Source organism: Neovison vison, chromosome 8 (genome assembly GCF_020171115.1).
Source record: "Neovison vison isolate M4711 chromosome 8, ASM_NN_V1, whole genome shotgun sequence".
Taxonomy (NCBI): Eukaryota; Metazoa; Chordata; class Mammalia; order Carnivora; family Mustelidae; genus Neogale; species Neogale vison.
In genome coordinates this window covers 66,075,217-66,095,048 of record NC_058098.1, presented here as the reverse complement: position 1 = coordinate 66,095,048, position 19,832 = coordinate 66,075,217, and the positions used below count along the sequence as shown (strand labels likewise).

Genomic DNA, 19,832 nt, shown 5'->3' with positions numbered 1-19,832 from the left:
ACACTTCCTGGCTCTCTGATTGGGCCATTTCGCCCATAGAGCAATCCCTCTTGGGGATTATGCCACTCACCTCATAGGATTATGGTGAGCTTTCTATAAGCAACATATGCCAAAGCAACCAGCACATGGTAGGCACTCAGTAATTGTTCACACAAAAAATTCTCCAGCATAAGCTGTCCAACTGTTGATGACTGAAGAATGCACACTGATTTGCTTCCAGATACCACAGACTCTGTCTGAACTGGCCTCCCGAGAGGTGGCTAGCTGGACTGCTCAACTCCCCATCTCCTCCACACGATGGCTAAGGCCCTCATCCCCTTGGAAGGCCCAGCCTGGCCCACTGCTGTCCAAGCCCTCACACCTGCCCAGGGACACCTGTGCTTACTTGGAATTCACTGCTCAATTCCCTACCACGTTTATGCAAATACACTGATAAATGGCAAACATAAACTTTAATGAAGTGTTATGTAAACAGAAGACGTTTAGTGCAAAAGAAATCACTCCTTGGAAAAATATGGTGACCACTTAGGAAAGACTCATCAAAGACAGACCTCTTTAACATTGTCAAACTGGGGGAAAAAAAAAAAAAGACATAAAACATTAAGTGGTAATTGTTTAAAATCTAGAAAGTGCTCCATTCAGAATTTCTTGTAAGTGTCTTTGTCCTCCGTTTGAAAGAAACAAATAGGAAATCATAAGGTGGCTATGGTTTAAGTCAACTTGGAACTCAAAGAGAAGTTCCTAGCCTGGATCCAAAACATGGTAAATACATACATGTATGTGGTTATTAAATAAAACATTTAATAGATACCACTTGTATGAGTCTCCAGTTTATTACACTTTTCCCATTTCAGGGTCCCAGTCACACTGGCTAAGAGATACAGAAGAGGTTTCCAGTTGAAACATATACCAAAGTACTTCAAGGTACACAATCCAGACAAACCAGCTCTAATGTTTACATGTTGTATCATCAAAAGCATTATCCATATTTTCTACTATTCTTTAATTTGTAAAAATGCCCATCCTCTTCACCTTCGTAGAGTCATGGATGGACACCACTCCAATGTGCTCAGGAATCTCCTGAGAGCAGTCTGGTTTCCAACTCCTTAATGTCAGCTCTGAAAAGAGAACCCAGGCTAGTTCAATTCACCTGGAATGACTGGCACAGGGTAGGTCCACAGTAAGTTCTGTGTATGCCCAAATATAAGGCAAGAGATTTCCCACGGAAAAAAAAAATCACTCAAAAAATTAGAATTGTCTTACATTAGAGTTCTTATGAAAGCATATTAAAAAGTACTCTTGAAATTACTCAGTTTGGAACTACAAAGCCCTTTTGAAAAAAAAACATATTACCCCAAAACACCTCAACCAATGCCAGTAGAAGGCCTTGCAGGGGTCACTTCACACAACTGTCAAAACAAAACAAAAACAAGTTAGGCTGAGAAACTTAGCACACATTTAGCACCTGAAGTGGTTGGACGCTTCTGTTAAAACAGGACTTTTTAGAAGATCACTTTCAGAAGCAACACATAACAGTAAGTATTTCCCAACAGGAAAACAAAGAAACCAACAGTCCTAACCTTAGGCAGTAGGTACCAGTAACTTGGTATAAAATTTCCAAGGGCAGCATAATTAACTGATTCAGAAAGTGCCTCATCTCAAATGGCTCAGGTGAAAGCAGAGCTGAGAGGTTCTGCTCACTAGGCTGGAGGATTCCGGGTGGCTCTGCTGAGAACCAAAACCCTGAAGAAAAAGATGCCAGTGAAGAGTGTGGAAAAATTATTTCATGAACTCCATGCAGAACCCAAATAAGAATTCATCCGTTTTATACATGACACCTTTCCAATGTCTAACTGTAAGTAAATGCACAATCTAAGTAGATACTTGGTGATCTGCATACCTACAACCTTTACATATGCCTGTTGGCCCGAAAGGTTTGAGGTGCATCTCACTAGGAAAATCGGAGTCAGTCTTTTATTACCAGTCAACTTGCTAGTAAGGCATATATGGTCTCTGTTAATCATGACATGAGTGCCCACCTATTAAACAACATAGAACAACAGCCAGCATTCAGCCTTGCTATGAGGAGTCAAAACAATTCCAACAGACAGTAAAGTATCAAAAGCCTATTTGGAACTAATTTTCAGCTGAAGTCTTTGCCTGCCAAATTTATAGTGTTGCTTAAAGTGCAACACTCCATGCGGGACTTCTGGCTTCCCAAGAAGACTCCCACTGACCTACACATCAGTGAGTAAAAAGCTAGAAGATGTTATCCCCACCTCTACTCCTTTTATCTTTTGGAAAATGATCAAATATTGATAAAAAATTGTATTTAATTCGGACTCCTCCTAGGACCCAAACTCAGTCCTCATGAGGTGGGCCTGTGAAGAAAGGACTGAGGGCCACACTCAACATAACAAAAATAAACTGTGTTGCAAATTCTCCCTGAAGCTCAAACTTCCATAAACAGTCTGATCGCTCCATATGCCTATAAAGTCCACCAATAATCTCAAGACCAGCCAACAAAAAATTAACTCCCTGTTCCTGTCATTGCAAAAAGGTTTCCGTTCAACCTCTTTGACAATTTTTTTTTCTATGCCACAAATGGCACAGTTCTGGGAGCTGCCTCGGGCCATGGTCTTTCGAATTGCAGAGGTTACCATCTCACCTCCGATCAAACACAATTCACATAAAATGCAGTAGGAGGACATCTGTAAATACATTCTCATCAAAATGTCCTAGGGTTTCACTACAAACATCATTCTACAAACCATTCAGTTCTCCGAGTATGGGGAGGTAACCCACTTATTCTGCAAATAAAGACCTTTGATTATAATACCTTAAATGAAACAGCAAAGACAGGAAGGAAAAGCTTGGAAATCAAGAACACGCACACTCATAACTGGATTTAATCACAACTAAAACCGAAGAAAAACTACTTAACTACCTTCCCTCCAGCAGTAATCCCAGGCATAAATATTCCATGACTATTCTTAACTGTCCATTATTCCCAATCCATAGGAAACACCCAGTTTGGCAAAGGAGGGCATTTATCTCTAAAGCTCAACACCAAGGATTTAACTTCCTAACCTCAAAAATATTGGTAGTACTAAGTAATTCAGGTGGTTAGAATTTTCCCAGCTTCTCTGTATAACACGTATTGTAAGGATTATTTAAACGATTTATGCATCAGCAGCTTCTTAGACAGTCCAAAGTAAGGAAAATATTTTTAGTTCTCTAAAATGAATGATAATTACAGTAGATCAATAATGGTTTTTTTTTTAACCCTTAAGTGGGATTTTCTACATTTAAAGAAAATATACAACATGAGGACTTGCTTCTCATTTAAGCCAGCATCCCGCAAGCTTTCCTCCCCCTCCATAATAGTAACAGTAACAGGGTGTGAAGCCAGGGCTTCTAAAGAGCTTCTGAAACCAAATCACTGAAACCCCAAGATAAAGTATTTCACTAAAACAGAAACAGTGAAAGACACTGTACAATGTAGTTGCACCAAAAAACTCAGATAATGTCCCACCTGGGAATGCAGCCCTGCCCAAGGGCCCAAAAGAGGTCTAGGGCTTCCTGACAGACCAAGCTCAAGAGAGCCCGGCCAAACATTCCTTCCATCTCCAGGTTAACTTCTTCCCTCCTCTCACACGAAGTGTGTAACTCATGCTCTTCCAAACCCCACACAATTCCCTCTGCCCAACTCTGTCTTGCCAGACACGCAGGCAGGAGGCCCAGAGTCTCCCCAGAGGTCAGAGCCTGGAAACACTAAGCACTAACTTGACCCCAGGCCGGCGCGGGTGAGCCGAGGGCTAGTCTGGGGGTCCAGCGGAAGAAGACTTTCTGGGTACAGAGCGGGGCCTGGCCAAGTCAAAAAGGTGAAGAAACGGGCCCTGCCAGCAGAGGGACTGTAAAGACTAGCAGTCAGCTGGGGACAGGAAACTGTGTCCACCCTGGGGGAGGATGGGGTGTCACCACATATGAACAGGTAGCAGTTACCCAGGACTGCATGCTGGCACGCAGCAAGTACAGGTGGTGCGAGAAGGGATTCCAGAGAGGAGGACGGATGGACGGCAGGTGCAGACAGGCATTTCAAGGGAAGGAGACAAGACTGTGGGGCAGGAGGTGGAGACACGGTGTCCAAGAGTTGGCAAGTGGGACTTGACGGGTTACACTCACGGAGTCTCTGGAGAAAAACTACTTGGAGAAAGAAGAGCAAGGCGAAAGCCGTTGTGGGGGGCCACCTCTGGTCTCCCTCGCCCTTCATCACTGCCCCCTACAGTCACCTGAGCACACCTCTTTCCCCCCAACACACAAACTCGCTGTGTCGTTGCGCGGTGAAGCAAATACCCACCTTTGCGACGGGCGCACTCCTGCTGGTCGCCAGCTCCCGCAGGCTGGCGGTGGCGCTGCCGGTCGCTGCAGGGAGGAAGACTGGGGAGCCGGGGGCGCTGCCCGCCGCGCTGCCCCCGCCACCCGCGAGCGCGGAGGCCGCCCCCGAGCTGGGGCCCGGGCGCGCGGACGGGCTACCACCGGGGCTGGCGCCAGCGCGGGGCCGCTGGCGAATGCCGTCCAGCAGGCGCACCAGCAGGATGTTGGCGGGCAGCTCGTCCACGCCGCAGCCCACCAGGATGCGGCACTCGGGGCAGCGCAGTTCGTGGCGCGAGCACACGATGCTCTCCAGGCAGCGGCGGCAGAAAGTGTGCTGACACGGCAGCACCTTGGCCGTGGTGTCCAGGCGCTCCAGGCACACGGAGCACTCCAGCAGGTCCAGCAGCGACGACTCGTCCATGTCCTCGCCCGCCGCCGCGGCCGTGGCCGCCGCCCGCCGCCGCCGCCGCTCACCCGGCCTGTCGTCGTCGCCCTCGCTCTGCGCAGCAGCGGCGGCCGCCTTGGACGCGCACAGCCAGGACGCTCCGAGCAGCATGGGGGAGGCGCCGGCGGCGGCCGCGCGCAGCTGCCTAGGTCCCGGGGCCGGAGCGGGGCCCGCCGCGGGCAGCGGGCATCAGGGTCGCGCCGGAGCGGCCTCCGGGGAGCCGGGCTCCGCTGGCACTTCCTTCACCCCGCCTGGCGGCTCGAGGCTCAGGCAGCGGCAGTGCGAAGGGGCGCGCTGACCGGCCGGCGTGATGGGGACCGGAGTTCCGCGCCTGGCGAGCCAACTCCGGGCCAGCCGAGCCCACCCAGTCCTTCGGAGCACGGCGCCCGCGTGTGCGGGCTACACCTGTCCTCCCGTGTGTCCGCTCCGCCTCAGCAGGCGCTGCGTTTGGAGTGGCCACCCGCGGCCCCGAGCCCCGCGGCAGGAAGTGCGGGGAGCTGCCGGTCGGGTCCCCGGGGAGACCCAGGCTCAGCGTGCGCGCTCCCCCGCGCCGCTGGTGAGCCGCACCGCCCGCGCGGCGTCTCCATGCGCCCTGGGCCTGTCCGCGAGTCCCTGCCCCCAGCGGGTTCAGCTGGACCTTCCTCTTCCTCGGCCGCGAGCACGTGCTCGGGGAGCGCGCAAAGGTCACCGTCAGTGAGGAGCGCAGGAAAGGAGACGCAGCGCCCACTGGACCTCCCCACGCCTGGGCGCACAGCGGCGACTAGTCCCGTCCCTTAGGGTACCTCTAGGGCTCCCAGGAACTCTGAGCGCGCCCTCCTGCGCCGCTGGGCCCTGTCCGCTCCGGGCGCCTAGAGTCTTCCTCCGGCTCTCCGCGAACCTCAGAGAGGGATGCTTCCTCCCGATGCTGCCGCGAAGGAAAGTTTGGGCGGTGTTATCCGGACTGCCTTTCTCGCCAGCGCCGGCGAGCAGCTTGGGAACATAGCCAACACCCGGGCATCCTCCTCGACGACTCCCCGGAGCGCTCCCGGTCGGGTCCCCCTTCCAGGAGGTGCGCCGAACTGACGAGCCTGGAGCTGCGGGTATGGTGCGGGCAGGGGAAGGCTCTCCGGTTGGCTGTGGCGCCCCTGAGGCGGCTCGGTCTCCTCCCGGCGGCAGCCCGCCCTCCCCGGAGTCGCTGGTCCGAGGCCGGCGCCGCTGCCCGCTGGACCCGCACCCTTGCGCAGGGCACCCGGTCCGCGCCGCGCCCACTGCGGCGCAGTCTCGTGAACCCCGCTCCAATTCCTCCTCGGGAGGCGCAAAGGAAGGGGAATTCGCGCTCTCCTTCCCGACGCCCCGGCTTCTGGGAGCGTCAGAGCAACGGAAGTACGTACGGAGGACCGGGAGCAGCAGGGAAGTTTGGCGGTGGGCTGGGGTCGACCGCGAAGATTCCCTGCAGTGCGCTGCCCCCTCGTGGCCGCTTGGGGTTCCCAACGAGCCCTGTTCCCCTCCAGGCCCAGACCCAGCACAAGCCGAGGGCCAGGGGCTGGACGTTACAAAGCGGATAGTTCTTTTTTCTTTTTTTCTTTTCTTTATTTATTTGAGGGAGAGCGAGAGAGCAAGAGAGCACAAGCAGGGGGAGAGGCCAGGGAAGGGTGGGGAGGATCAGCATGCTCCAGGCTGAGCCGGGAGACTGATGCGGGACCGGAGACTGATCTCCGGACCCCAAGATCATGACCGGAGCTGAACCGAGTGAGCCACCCAGGCGCCCCAAAGCCAGATAGTTCTTGCTAGGGCGGATAACAGAAGAGGTGTTGAAGGCCCGCCTACCAGTCAAACCAACCTGTGGTTTGTGAACTTAAGTGAACCTATTTTGACTGATCAGGGAGAAAGTAATATTTGCTGTGGCTTAAATGCCAAGAACGTGCCTGTGCATTATTTTTTTTAATCCTCTAAATAGCCCTATGAGATAATTATTTTTACCTCATTTTACATGTGAGGGAGATAAGGCTTGTACTTAAGAAATCATTGAGGTTGAATTTTCTTAATTTTTGTGTCTCCAGAACCTAATACATACTAAGATCACATTCCATTGAAATATGGACTATGGAGCTTCCCTACAGACTGCATATTTTTGCTCTGTAAGATCCCCAGTGCACCTAGTAAGCGCTCAACAAACATTTGTGGAAATAATGAAATAAGGGTCTCAATCATCACCTAATGGTGTTTTGAACATGAATCTTAACATCTCAATTCCAGGTGTCCTGAGCTCATACCAAGTCGCCAGTTCCTAGGAACTCAGCGAGCAGCTTTGTGGATGTCTCAGTGGTGTGGGTTTCCATATGTATTATTCACATGAGCCACTGGCTGCCCTATGAGATGGATGGCATCCCTGAGCTGCCTGGCTGACTGGAACCAGGGAGCACACTTCCCAGGAGGGCCAGAGGCCTTGTCACTGTGCCCAGAAGCACGTTCATGTTCTCTTCCTTTTACTCTTTGACCCTCCCTCAAGAACAACAAAGGGGAATTTTCAAGAGGACCCAGAATGCTTGATCCAAAAGCAGGTGGCATCCCAGAAACCAAGCCAGACTTCAAATGAGGAGAATGGACTGAGACCCAGGAGCGCCTCACAGGACCCCAGGCTAAGAGCTGGGCCAGCTTACTGCAGAGGGACCACAGTGTGTCTGGCTCTCCATATTTCTCTATATGATGATATGCTCTTTTCCTCTCTTGCACATTCTGCCTCTACTTTCCCAGCCCCCACAATAGGAAACACTGTCAAAGCTCCAAAAGCATTTCATCCAATGGCTTCAGCCACTGACAAAAGACATTCATCTGATGCTTTCATGGGCTGAAAGTTTTAAAACCCTATCATCTAGGTTGGCCCAGATGGTCACTCTCTGGACCATTATGTGCAGACCACAGGAGCGGGATTATCTGAAACCTGGTAGCACCCTAAGGCCTCACACAGGAGAGGGGAGAATTTCCAGGATAGGGGGCATGCCATGCAGACAGAACAACAGACGCACATGCCAGGGACCTAGAGTCACACCCTTCTATGCTCAGCTTCCCTCTGGATGGGGCCACTGAGCCCCACCTTTCTCAGACTTGTCTGCTTCCACTCTACCCCTTTTTAGCTCCTGCCTTAACCAACTCCCAGAGCAGCAGGTTGCAATCCCAAGTGTACTCAGAGGTTGCACAGGACATGGAAATTCAGGAAGCAGTGCAAAGCGGGTGAAACAATAGGGCATGGTGGAGCCTGCAGTGAGTAGGGCCTGCACCTTGCAAAGGGGGGAGCTGCTGCTACTCAGCTCTAGTCAATCACATAAGGCCTTGAGAAAAGATGGCCTGATATTGCCAGATCTTTCTACTTTTCAAGAGAAGGTAGAAGGCCTTCTTTTTTATGTGAGATCTCCTGATGTTCAATAGTTGGCAACAAATTCAGTTCTCATTTAAAAAAAAAAAAAAAAACACCCTATTAGCCAAACAAAACAAGTCCATGGCCAAATTGGCCCACAGGCCACCAGTTTGCACTCTGTGATTGAAGTAGCCAAGTGAAATGTACTACAGTGTAAAAGAACTTCAGGGTGTGAACTAAATAGTTGAAGTATTACAAATACAGTGTTATATTACTCAGTTGAATGTGCACATGTTCAATAGGCAATTATATAAGTCAATGATTGAGAAGATCTGGCTTAACAGCCACTCATAGGAAAAGATCTTGGGAATTGAATCGACCACAAGCATAATGTGAGCCAACATGAGTCATCAATGTAGTATGACTGCCTAGAAAAGTAATGAAATCTTATGATGCATTAATGGAAGTTAAGGGACTGAATAGGGAAAGAAATAATCACATCGTACCCTGGGCTTGTCAGACCCCATTTCAGGATTACTGTCAATTCTGGACACCAAATATTAATGATGGGTGGTAATTGGATCTAGAGGTCTCACCCATGAGCTTAGGATGAAGGAAGAGAAGGTTGGTGTCCAAAGGAGGGAAAGCTCAGAGGAAACAGGACTGATTGCCGTATGTCAGGTTTTTGGCTGCCCACAATCTGAACTTCTTCTTAGATTTGGGAGATTATCCACTTGGTTAAATGTGTTTTTCCAGCTAGGGTGTGGGGATGTGACTCAGGGTCTGCCCGCTGAGAGCTGCCCCTCCCCCCACCCTCCCCATGCCCTGAGAGGTGGAAGGAGGGTGGCAGATGGAGCATCATGGAGTTCCAGCTGCAGGAACAGGTGGGGGAGGATGGAAGGGCTGGCCACGTGGTAATCTCGAAGAGAGGGGCCAGCTGTTGTCAGCAGACCAGCCCCAGGCCTGATTGGCATGGTGAGCCCGGGCCGTGGCCTCCACTGCTTTGCCAGAACTCCTGGTGATCCTGTGGATGTCCCAATTTTCCTGGAATAGTTCCTTTTTTGTTAAATCAGCCAGAGTCTGTTTCTATCATTTGTAACAGGGTACTCTAATTGATACATGTTATTTATTATGAATCAGAGATCAGTGAAGGCCCTCAGTATGAGACAATTGTCACCATGCTGAATAGCAAGTCCTCTTGGCCCTCATGCTGGAAAGGTATCCAAGGGAGTCTCCGGGGCACCATTCATTCATTCCACAAGCAGTTCCTGAGTGCATTGTACATCAGGTGCCGACTGAGAGCCCAGGCTGCAGACCAGGACAGACACTGGAGTGCAGTGATGAGAGCCTCTCTCTGCGTGTGCGGGAACCCCAGTGGGGCCAACTCAGGTAAGTGAAACCACTTCTGTGAACCTCAGTTACATCTTCTATAAACCAGAAGGCAAAAATATCTCCCCTCTTTAGAGGCTCTGAGACCCTGAAATTTCTAAAATTGAATGAAACATTAGAAGGGATATTGTTTTTGCCTTGTTATTATGAAGAAAACTATAATGAATTAAAGTTACAGGGAGACAGTTTCCAGCTAAACATAGAAAAGTGCTTTTTAATAAGGCTGAGTTGTCCAACAACAGCATCTTATGAAGGAGGAGTCCCAAAAGAAAAAATTCAGGCACACATTATGGGTGTAAAGAATCTGTTAAAGCACTTCTGGCCACCCCAGCATGGCTTCTTTTGGGGAGCCCCACATCCCTGGTCCACTGGGCTGCTCACTCTGCCTGCACCTGTGTCCCCAGCAAACCTTGTGCTCAAAGCTGACCCATCAGAACTGTTCACTCCTTAGATGATCAGTTCGGGCAAGCACTTCTCAGCAGCATCTGAGACTGGGCACATAGATATTGAAGGAGAGGGGATTCTCTCTTCCTTTTGGATTCTGAGCCTTAAAGATATAGACCCCAGGATTTAAGTGGCCACCTTTCTTTTCACATGTGGAAGGCCTGCTAGAGGATAGGTAGGAGTCCATGAAGGACACTACATCTAGAGCATACATGAGTCCTTATAATCCTGTTTTTACTTAAGATAGTTTGAACTGGGTTTCCGTCACTTGCAACCAAGTGACTTTTGCCCAAAACACACCTGTGGCTGCCCGGATCCCATCATCAACTTAAGTGCCCAAGTTTAAGACAGGAGCCCACCCTGGAGGCCACCGCTAGCCCAGGCCCTTATATATATACCTAGGTACCAATTTTTTGCACCTTCCTAACATCCTAATGGATATTTACCCCCCAAGGTCCTCCCATTTCCATTTCCTTCCAAATTCTCCCCTCTTCCTATCTGCTGCAGCATCTATGCTGCCGAGCCAGCCTCGGTTCTCAATGCAAGGCTGCTGCCTTCTCCCATCTGGTTTTCCATGGGCAGTGGCTTTTCATCTTCCAAGCTCTTTCCCAAACCTCTACCTCCTTGCCCATGTGTGTTATTCATGCTGTATCTCTCTTCCTATGGAAACCCATCTATCTCACAGACTACCTCCTCCAGGAAGCCCTTCCCGATAGCTTCTCTTTTGAATCCACTGTGCTCTTTTCCCCTGCATCTTTTGTATTCTGCCCTACATTTATATTTATGTTGTAGCAGTCCTGTAGCCCCTGCCCCACCCCCACAAACTCCTCAAGGGCAAAGACTCTGGTTTATTGGTCATTAAGACCTGTCAAAATTGTTCTGAGCAATGTAGGCATTTAATAAAAATCTGCAGAGTTGGACTAAACTGACTTTGAAAGGGCTGAACCAGTTGACCTCTAAATTCCCTCTCACTCCAAGACCATATGAGATCATAACAAATGCTTTTCAGCATCTGAGAGCTGGACCTTCGACTGCACTCTCTTTTTATGAAAAGGAATGAATCTCTCAAAATTAATTTCACATCTTATGTGTTGTGTGTACAAGCATGAGGCCATAATAGCAAGACTCCTAATAGCTGCAGAACTCATGGCTTCCAGTACTTATAATGTTCACATTTGTAATGCATGGAGAGGAGGCGAGCAAAAGCCAAAGGCCAACACTTGATCCGCAGACCTGACTCATCGGCTCCCCCTTCTTCGCAGAGCACATGGACTTCTCTCCACTCAACATCTGCCCCTCTGAATCCTTTTCTAGTGTTCTGATCTCCAGAGCAAGACCCCTTCACTTCTATTTTCCGTGGAGGTGAGCACCCATCCCGCTGGTAGGACACTGTCGTGGGCCCCAGAGGATCAGCAGGCGGAAAGTTCATAGCCCATCGGCAGGATCTGTAGTCTACACATCGGGCCACCTGAAACATGTCACCAGAAGGGGCAATGAATGGGAGCCACACCCAGGAGTGCTCCAGGGAGGAGGCACTCTGGTCTTATGGAGGGGCTGGACATGCCTGAGCTAAAGAAGCGGAGACGACCCCCAGGGCAGGGTAAAGAGCTTCTGCAAGGTCAGAAGTGGAGTGTGAGGCTTGGAGAGGACACCTCCCCGGCAGGTGGGGGAGTGATGGGTTTGGAGAGTAAGTAGTGAAGGCACAGGGTGGAAGTGCTAGAAAGTCAAGGATTGGCTGGACCGTGAGAGCCTGAAGAGCCATCAAGGGTCTCTCCCAGGGCATTGCGATGTTCAGAAAGTTGGGCAGGCAGCCATGACATGCAGTCATTTGGAGCAAGGAGGAATCAGTAGCAGGGAGACACAAGACAGGAGCTCATTGGTTAACAAATAGCTTAAGGTACACAACAACGTGAATGAGCTGAATGCTACTGAACACCTAAAATGGTTAAAACAGTCAGTTTTATGTTCAGTGTATTTCACCATAATTTTAAAAATAGAAAACTGAAATGACATGGGAGTAAGGGCCTGGATGCTAAGGAACTTGGCCTTGCAGGAGGCTGGGCAACAAGCAGGTGGAGCTACCAGAACTATTTAAGCAAATACACTGCCTCCCCTTCACAGGCACTGAAACTGAGGCAGAGAGGATAAGTAACTTATCCAGGGTCACACAGCTACACAATGGAACAGTCAGGGTTTACATACAAAGGACAGAACTCCAGAGTCTCTCTTCTACCCGCCCAACTCCTGGAGCTCATGAATAAGGCAAGAACTGAAAATGCACACTTGAAATCATTAGCTTCTAGGTGGCAGGAAGACCCGGGGGAGGGAGTGCTTTCATCCATGGAGAAGAGGCAAGGAAAGCTTTCTGAGGGCAGAACCCCAGGGAGCCCTGTGCAGCAGGGGAGGCTAGGAAAAGCATGGAGTGACTGTGAGGGTCAGAAAAAAACTGGAAAGGGCAGCAAGGGTTCACGGTCACCCTGCTAGCCAGGAAAGGAAGAAAGGTAGGTGGAAGGGTATTGTCAGCCTGGAGTCATGGCCAAAACCTGCAACATTGACCTACAAGCTTCAGGAGAGCCATACACATTCAGGACAGCTTCTGATGCCTCCTCCATGCAGCCTGCTAGGTCTCCCAGCTTGGGCCACGATCATGGCCATGAGTCAAGCCTCTTTCCGCCATGACCTGTTCACTGTGCAAGTTACCTAGGCTGCCCAAGCCTGCCTATTGAGAGTGAAAGGAATTAAACCTGCTTTATCATTTTGACAGGAGCTTCAGTGAGATAATGTGCACGGGGTGGAGGCTGTCAGGGCTCTGCTCCTGTGCTCCCAACCCTCACTGCCCCAGCCCACAACTGCAAGGGAGGTGGGGGGAGGGGATGGCTTTCTGTGGCTGCCTGGAGTCTTCTCTGCTCGAGGGCATATAACCAATTCTAAATTCCAGGACAACCTCCGCAATGGCAGACAGTACTCTTGCCCCTTGGGAAGGATTGTTCTACATGCTCCCCAAGACCCCCTGCAGGGTTAGGCTTCACACACCCACCATGGAAGTGGAACTCGGTTCGTTGACTTCCCTCTCTCTGCATCACACCCCTGTAGGCACTGCCTAGGACCCTCTCCCAAATATACCACTGGCCTCCATCCTTCTCCTGGAATTGGCTTCTAGGGAAAAACCCAAACCAAAGCAGTGTGCAATATACCGATCAAAGAGTAGGCAGTCAACAAACATAAACCCTCTTCACCAAAAGTGTGCAACGTAAATACTTTGTCTCTCCTGAATCCAAACTCCTTGAGTATCTGGGTTTAAGCTTGCATCCTCCCCACTAACAAGCACAGTGCTTTCCGCACAGCAGGCACTCAGTAAGCACTTGTTGAATACACAAATAAAAGTAAACGCTTCCTCTCATTGGTTAGATGTAGGAGGAAGAAGATCAGAAGGAATCGGGGGACCCTCCACTGAAAAGAGGAGTCTGGAGGGACCAATCTAAGGGACCAGATAACATGTTTTATTTTAGACACATGAATTTCAGATGCTGGCAGGCCAGGGAGGTGCAGATGTCTCGAAGTTAGGGATACGATTCAAACAGAGCTACAGAGGACTATCCGAGTTGGGGATGAGAATCTGGGAGTCATTTTCCTGGAGGTGATGGATGAAGCTGTGGTGAAAAAAGTAAGCCTGGTTTCTTCCCTGGAACTTTCAGAGAAGCGTCCTTCCCCTTCTTCCATGGAGGACAGGGGAGGAGTCCCCACCAGGGGTCTCATCAGTCACTCCCAGTGACTCATCACACTTTCCATCCACAGGTTGCAAAATGCTTCACAGATGTGATTTAGTGCTACACGAATGTTGCCCTTCCCATTACAGAGACGGTGACAGAGGAACATTCTAAAGCTTGCTTGCGAAATATGTGTCATGCATTTACTTCACTGGGGCAGTTGTTCACCGTCATTACCGTGTAACTAGCATTAGTCCACAGGATGTCATTGCCCACAGGAGCTCACCTTTGTTTCTTTGTTGAGATACCTGGACACCTACTTGGGCAGAACCTGAACTACCTTTAAACCCGCATAAGCTTTTACGAACTACTTTTAAACCCCCGTGTGAGTTGGCACTTAGTAGGTGAGGCTGCTAGGCATCTGTTTCCTGCAGAAAGTCAGTAGGACTGTGTTTTCATGACTTGACAAAAGCTACTTGCCCCTGAACCACCAGTTTCCATTGTCTCCTCAGCCCTTCACCAAGATATTTTTTGATTGACGAGGACAGGAAGAAGGGGGCCACCCAAAGTCTAAGCATTCCCCCAACTAAAAGAGAAGTGAGGTTGGTCTGATGACCTCGGTTTTTGTGGTCATGGGTCAGGGAACACGGCTGAGCTGGTTAGAATACCTTCCCTACCGGCCTCTTGGGCAAACAATGGCCATATCTGTGAGGGTAATTTCAAGAGATGCCACCTGCAAGGTCCCATTTGCTGAAGGTGGCCGGAGCGGAAGGGCCGGCCCCTGGAATGTCTTGTGGCCTTCTAATTATAGCTGGTCCTCTTGTAACAGTGAGTGAGCCCAGACCCTTGACATGATAGGTCATGCCAGACATGCATATATTGAGGTCCTCCCCCTTCTCGCCCAGATGAGCAGAAACAGGAGACCGTATCCGACAGGATGCCCAAGGCCATCAGGGCCACCATGGAGAGCAAAGGCAGAGGGTGCTGGGGCCTTAGACGGGCACTCACAACCTCTAGGTCTCGCCCTGCATGCCTTGGGAACGGCCAGCCCCTTCAGACTGGTAATTCTTAGACAACGTAGAGGGAGGTCCTGAGACAAATCTCTGGACTTCTCTAGTCTGATCAGGTGGAGACTGGAGTGATTACTTGAACATTAACATCTGAACATAAATTTGTTCAAACTGATAAAACAGGTTGTTCAATTAAATAAAAATCTAAGGCAACGAACATTTTACTCAGATGAGGTATCCTTGTTCCTGACTGCAGTTTCCATAGCACTGTGACAAAAATATTTCAAATTCTTTTTGGGAATTAAAAATAATCCTGCAGTTGTCTGTTTTCTTTCACAGTCTTCAAAAGAATTATAATAAATTCTCTTCTCCAATTTGGAGACATAACACACTTTATTTTAGTTTGGCTCTAGAACTTGGAAAGTACTTAACTTGTATGCCTGGTACAGTTATTAAGCTAAAGCAATGCATTGGTAATATGTTTAACACAATAAAGAAAATCCCATATTTAAATTACAGTCACAAGCAAAACGAGTGAAAATTGAATATAAAAAAAAGCTTCCAGAATAATCACAGCATAATTGACATTGAGTAATATTTAATATCTAAATTCATGTCTTGGCAGAAGTATGTCCTAAATCATCCAGGGGGAGGTTGTCAATTATAAATAATACTGATGTGTTTTCTAGAAAAATATGAAATACTTTATGAAAGATACAGAGTTAATGTAAAATAATTAATCTTCATGAGAAACAGTAATGGAATCTTTTCACAGATAAGATGATACTCGCTTCCTTCTCAGGAAAGGTTAGGATTGTACTGTGAATCTACCAAGAGTTGTTTTCATTCTGAGCTGTGGTGAAACACACAGACCCTTCTAGAACAAAATTCATATTGCAAGTTTGCGTGTAGCTCAAGGGACATCCTTTCCAGAGACTCCAGGGCTGACAAATTGTTCTTGGCATTTTGTCAGAGAAGGAAATTTCCATCATCAAAAGAAAGATCTCAGACATTCCTTGAAAAGCCAGGTCATAGCCTCCTATGTGCCTTGGGTGATGCTTTCCAGAAAATGCTTTGGTAAAGGCAGCAAAGGTCATTCAGTTACAGAATCACAGAACTAAATGTAGAATGTCCCCTCATTCAGCCTTTATGCCTCATTCCAACACCCCTGCAGCGTGGGGGCTGCTCATCTCTGCATGGACACTGCCAAAAACAGAAGATTGCCAGTCTCAGTCCACACGGGAAAGTCCTTCTATGTACCTGGCCTGCATTCTTGTTCCTGTAACTTTTACCTATTTTCTCTGCTCTAAGAAACTGGGACTGAATGTTGTCCTCAACCACATGACTCTACAAGTATTTGAAATTATGGCTTTTTTTTTTCCCTAGGAAATTCGATGGACCTGGTGTGAACTCTGTTGACACGCTCACTCTTACCCAGAACAGGAGCAATATTTGTAGGCCTTGTCATAGGGATGTCATAGTGAAATGTTCAAGTTATCTGTTGTCATGTAAAAAAGCCGATCCAAAATTTAGAGCTGAAAACAATGGTACTATTTATTTTGTTCACACATCTGTCACTTGGATGGAGCTCTGTGGGAATAGCATGTCTCTCCTCCACTCAGCGTGAAGGTGGGGACTAGAGTCAGAAGGCGTTCATGCCTGGCTGTCAGTGCTGGTTGACCTTGACGTGGGCTGTCAGCCAGACATCTACACGCAGCCTCTCCATGAGGCCTGGGTCCCCAGGTGGGCAGCCCCACAGTGTGAAGAGGTGGAAGCCTCATCACCTCAGAAGCCACGCAGCTCGCTTCCTCTGCACCCCACTCACGCAGACAGTCGCAGGCACCAGTCACAAGAGTTCCTGCAGGTTAAAGAGCTGGACAAATGCACCGCACCTCTTGATGGGAGAGTTGGCAAGGTTTCACAAGAACATGCGAGACTAAAAATATTTCCCTATCCCTTTTTCTGGGAAAATGCCATCTCCCCAAAACAAGGGGCTTGAAGCCTCATTCAACCTCATATGACTCCAAAATGCTGAAGAAGAGAGACCCAGGGAAAATGTGGCAGGGGACAGAGTTCAGATTTGAGCCCGAGCATATCACTGTTCTGGAGTAGAGTGATTTCCCTTTGGCTCCAATCGTAACTTGCTCTCATCCCATTCCGATATGCAGCCGCTCAGTGATGTAACAGACCTGCAATACCACTCCCGGGGCTTTCGCACTCCCACAGCAAAGCTGTACTTCAACTGTTCATACAGATAAACCTTTGTAAATGCAGATCTGCATGTAAGTAATGGGTCTTGGATCATTGTGGGGGCTGAACTGAGGCCAGTATGTGGAAGGTGGAGGGAGGGGGATTTCAGTGTGTGATAAAGAATGGTGAGCTATTAATTCAGAAGTAGAGTGGACTGTCTTCTGAACCTGGAAGTCTCTCAGCACAAAAATCTTCTATGCATTAGCTGGGGTAGTGCTAGTTGTCATCATAAACAAATGCCACATTTTCTGTGTCTCAATGCATACAAGTTTATTTCTGACTCACATCCAATGTGAGCATCCTAGATGGGAGGGGTGATGATGTGGGCAATGATGTAGGAGCCCACACCTTCCTTCGTGCTGCTCTGCCCACTGCAGGGCCTTGGAGAACTCTGGCTCCAGCCAAGGACTGTGCCTGAGTGATATACAGCGCCTCCACCTGCATCCACACGTGAACTAGTCACCCAATCTCACCTGGAGCAAGAAGGCATGCGCGGCTGTCTCCCAAGACAATTCCACACTCTGGAAGAAGAAAACTGAGCTTCTAGTGACTCCCAGCTGGCTCTGATACAGACTGCAGATGGAACTCTTGCATTGGCCAAGAGTCCATTACCTTCGAGGTCCCTACAACTCTGAGAGTCTATAATTCTTACAATAGTGTATTTAAGTTTTAAGCATTGCCAAGATGGGTGGAGAGGATATCTCTCTCAGTTCCAGGTGTTATTTTGATGGGTGATGATATTGATCTGCCTTGTGGCTCTGGGGTAGGACTTGGACAGGAGCCCTCCATACCCTGGCCATCTCTAAGTGCTGTGGATAAGTGATCCCAAGATTAAGGGCGCAGATATCTTGGAACTCTGCCAACTTTCAATGGTGGAAGACGCCCCCCCCCGCCTGTGTTAATGGTTCAGTGTCAATGAGACCTTATTGTAATTTCCAGCATCCTAACTCCACTATCCCTGGAGCATTCCCACCCACTCACAGAGCTGTCGATACTTGTCAGGGAGGCAAGAAATAAATCCTACTTACCAAGTACCCCAGGAAGATAGACACCCAGACATTATTGGGCAAGTAGGATTTCATTTATAACCCACTTTATGCCCGTTGTACAAAAAATGCCTGTATGTATTAGATTCCAACATCCCTACTGTACCCTCTAGCACTCTGTTGCAAAAAGACTTGGAGAAACAAGGAAGGCAGATGAAGGGACCCTCCTGGGATCTTTAGTCATTAAGAGAAGAGACACTGTGTTGCTTAGCAGAAGTGGTTGGCTTCTGGGGCGCCTGGGTGGCTCAGTGGGTTAAAGCCTCTGCCTTTGGCTCAGGTCATGATCCCAGGGTCCTGGAATCAAGCTCCACATCAGGCTCTCTGTTCCATGGGGAGCCTGCTTCCCCCTCTCTCTCTGCCTACTTGCGATCTCTGTCAAATAAATAAATAAAATCTTAAAAAAAAAAAAAGAAGTGGTTGGCTTCTATTTTCAGGGTGTATTCTGAACATTTGTCACAGAGCTGGGGGGAAGGACGACTATGGGACTCATGTGCCCAATTTCTCATATATGGAGTGGCAAAATTTAAGATCAAAGGTTCTTTTCACAATGATAAGAACATAAGGACCATAGAAAAATGTAAGAATCATTCCAAGACTATTATCTTCAGGAGAAGAAAATTGATTCAATGCCCTTTTAAGTTCACCTAATTGCATCAGGATTAGTTGAGCTGAGCCTCTAATCTATTGATACAAGTTAAATATAATTTGCACTCACATTTATGAAGTCTTATTTTGGCTATAAAATAACATGGGATACTAAGTATTCATATCACATAAGTAGAAAACATATTTTTATTAATCAGCAATGAGTTGCATTTGAAGGAAGCAATTTAATTAAACTTGCAATACAATAAATAACTGGTCATTAAAAACCTATTAGTGCTCTTGGATTTCCTGTGTCTGCTTGCCTTTAAGTAATTGCTTGCCTATACTTACCTATGTTATCTATAATTAAATATAAAAGCCATTTTAAAATGCCATTAAGGCCCTGAATTAAATTCACGTTAGCAAGCGAAGTTCAGTTAGCGCCCCCACTATGCCCTGTCTCTTCCAGGACTCTCTGCCTGCGTGCCCCTAAACGTGGACCAGGAGAGGCCTGTGCTAAAGTAGTTTCCCTGCAAGGAAAAGAGATACACTTTTCACAGATAAATGCCCAACCCTCCCCGCCCCACTCAGAAAGCTGTCTTCACTTTTCCAGAGCCCTCCTTCTGTTCACTCATTCAGTACACCTGCTGAGCACGGTCGGGCACTTGCCAAGGACATGCCGCTAGTGACACAGAACTCTTCCCCTCCAGTGCCAGAAGCTGACGGCCCAGAACACAGTAGGCACTAAATAAGCATTTTTTAAATAAATGGATCAAGTGATAAAGTGAGGCAACTTGAAAAGTAATAGCACATAGTAAGAATTGAGCAGCACTGATGCCCCACAGTACCCTAAACTCCCCAGCTGTATCCCAATATGAGGAGGCTAGAATTTTGCCTCTTCCTGGCTGTTAGAGCCGGCTCCACCCCTCAGAGCCCTCACAGACATCTTCTGAGCCAGCTCTTGGCGCTTGGTGCTACAGAGAATACCAGAAACAGAGGGGGCAGGAGGGCAGAACAGGGGTGGGTGGGCGGGCGAAGACTTAGAGAGGGGCTCTGAGGAGTTTGGAAGAGAAGGGGACCAAAGGAGCTACGGTGTACTGGTAGGGTGACCACAGCCCTGGTTTCTGGGTGTTTCTCAGCCTGTGTGTTTTCTTTCAGTGACTTGGCATTGTGGTGACTTAGCCAAGCAGGAGCTCTGCATGCCAGGATTCCTTTTCCTCTGTGTTTCCCCATTAAGGTTGGCAC

General features: G+C 48.6%; 1 protein-coding gene across 2 annotated transcripts in view; it reads right to left on the bottom strand.

Annotated features, from left to right (window-relative positions):
* The window catches only part of SH3RF3 (SH3 domain containing ring finger 3), a 388,055-nt gene extending 381,764 nt beyond the window's left edge, over nt 1-6,291 (bottom strand). For both annotated transcript variants that reach the window (XM_044263806.1, XM_044263807.1), the window contains exon 1: nt 4,361-6,291. In XM_044263806.1, coding sequence (XP_044119741.1) covers nt 4,361-4,933 — 573 coding nt within the window. In that variant the 5' untranslated portion in view covers nt 4,934-6,291. The remainder of the gene's footprint in view (nt 1-4,360) is intronic.
* Nucleotides 6,292-19,832: the final 13,541 nt, after the last annotated feature.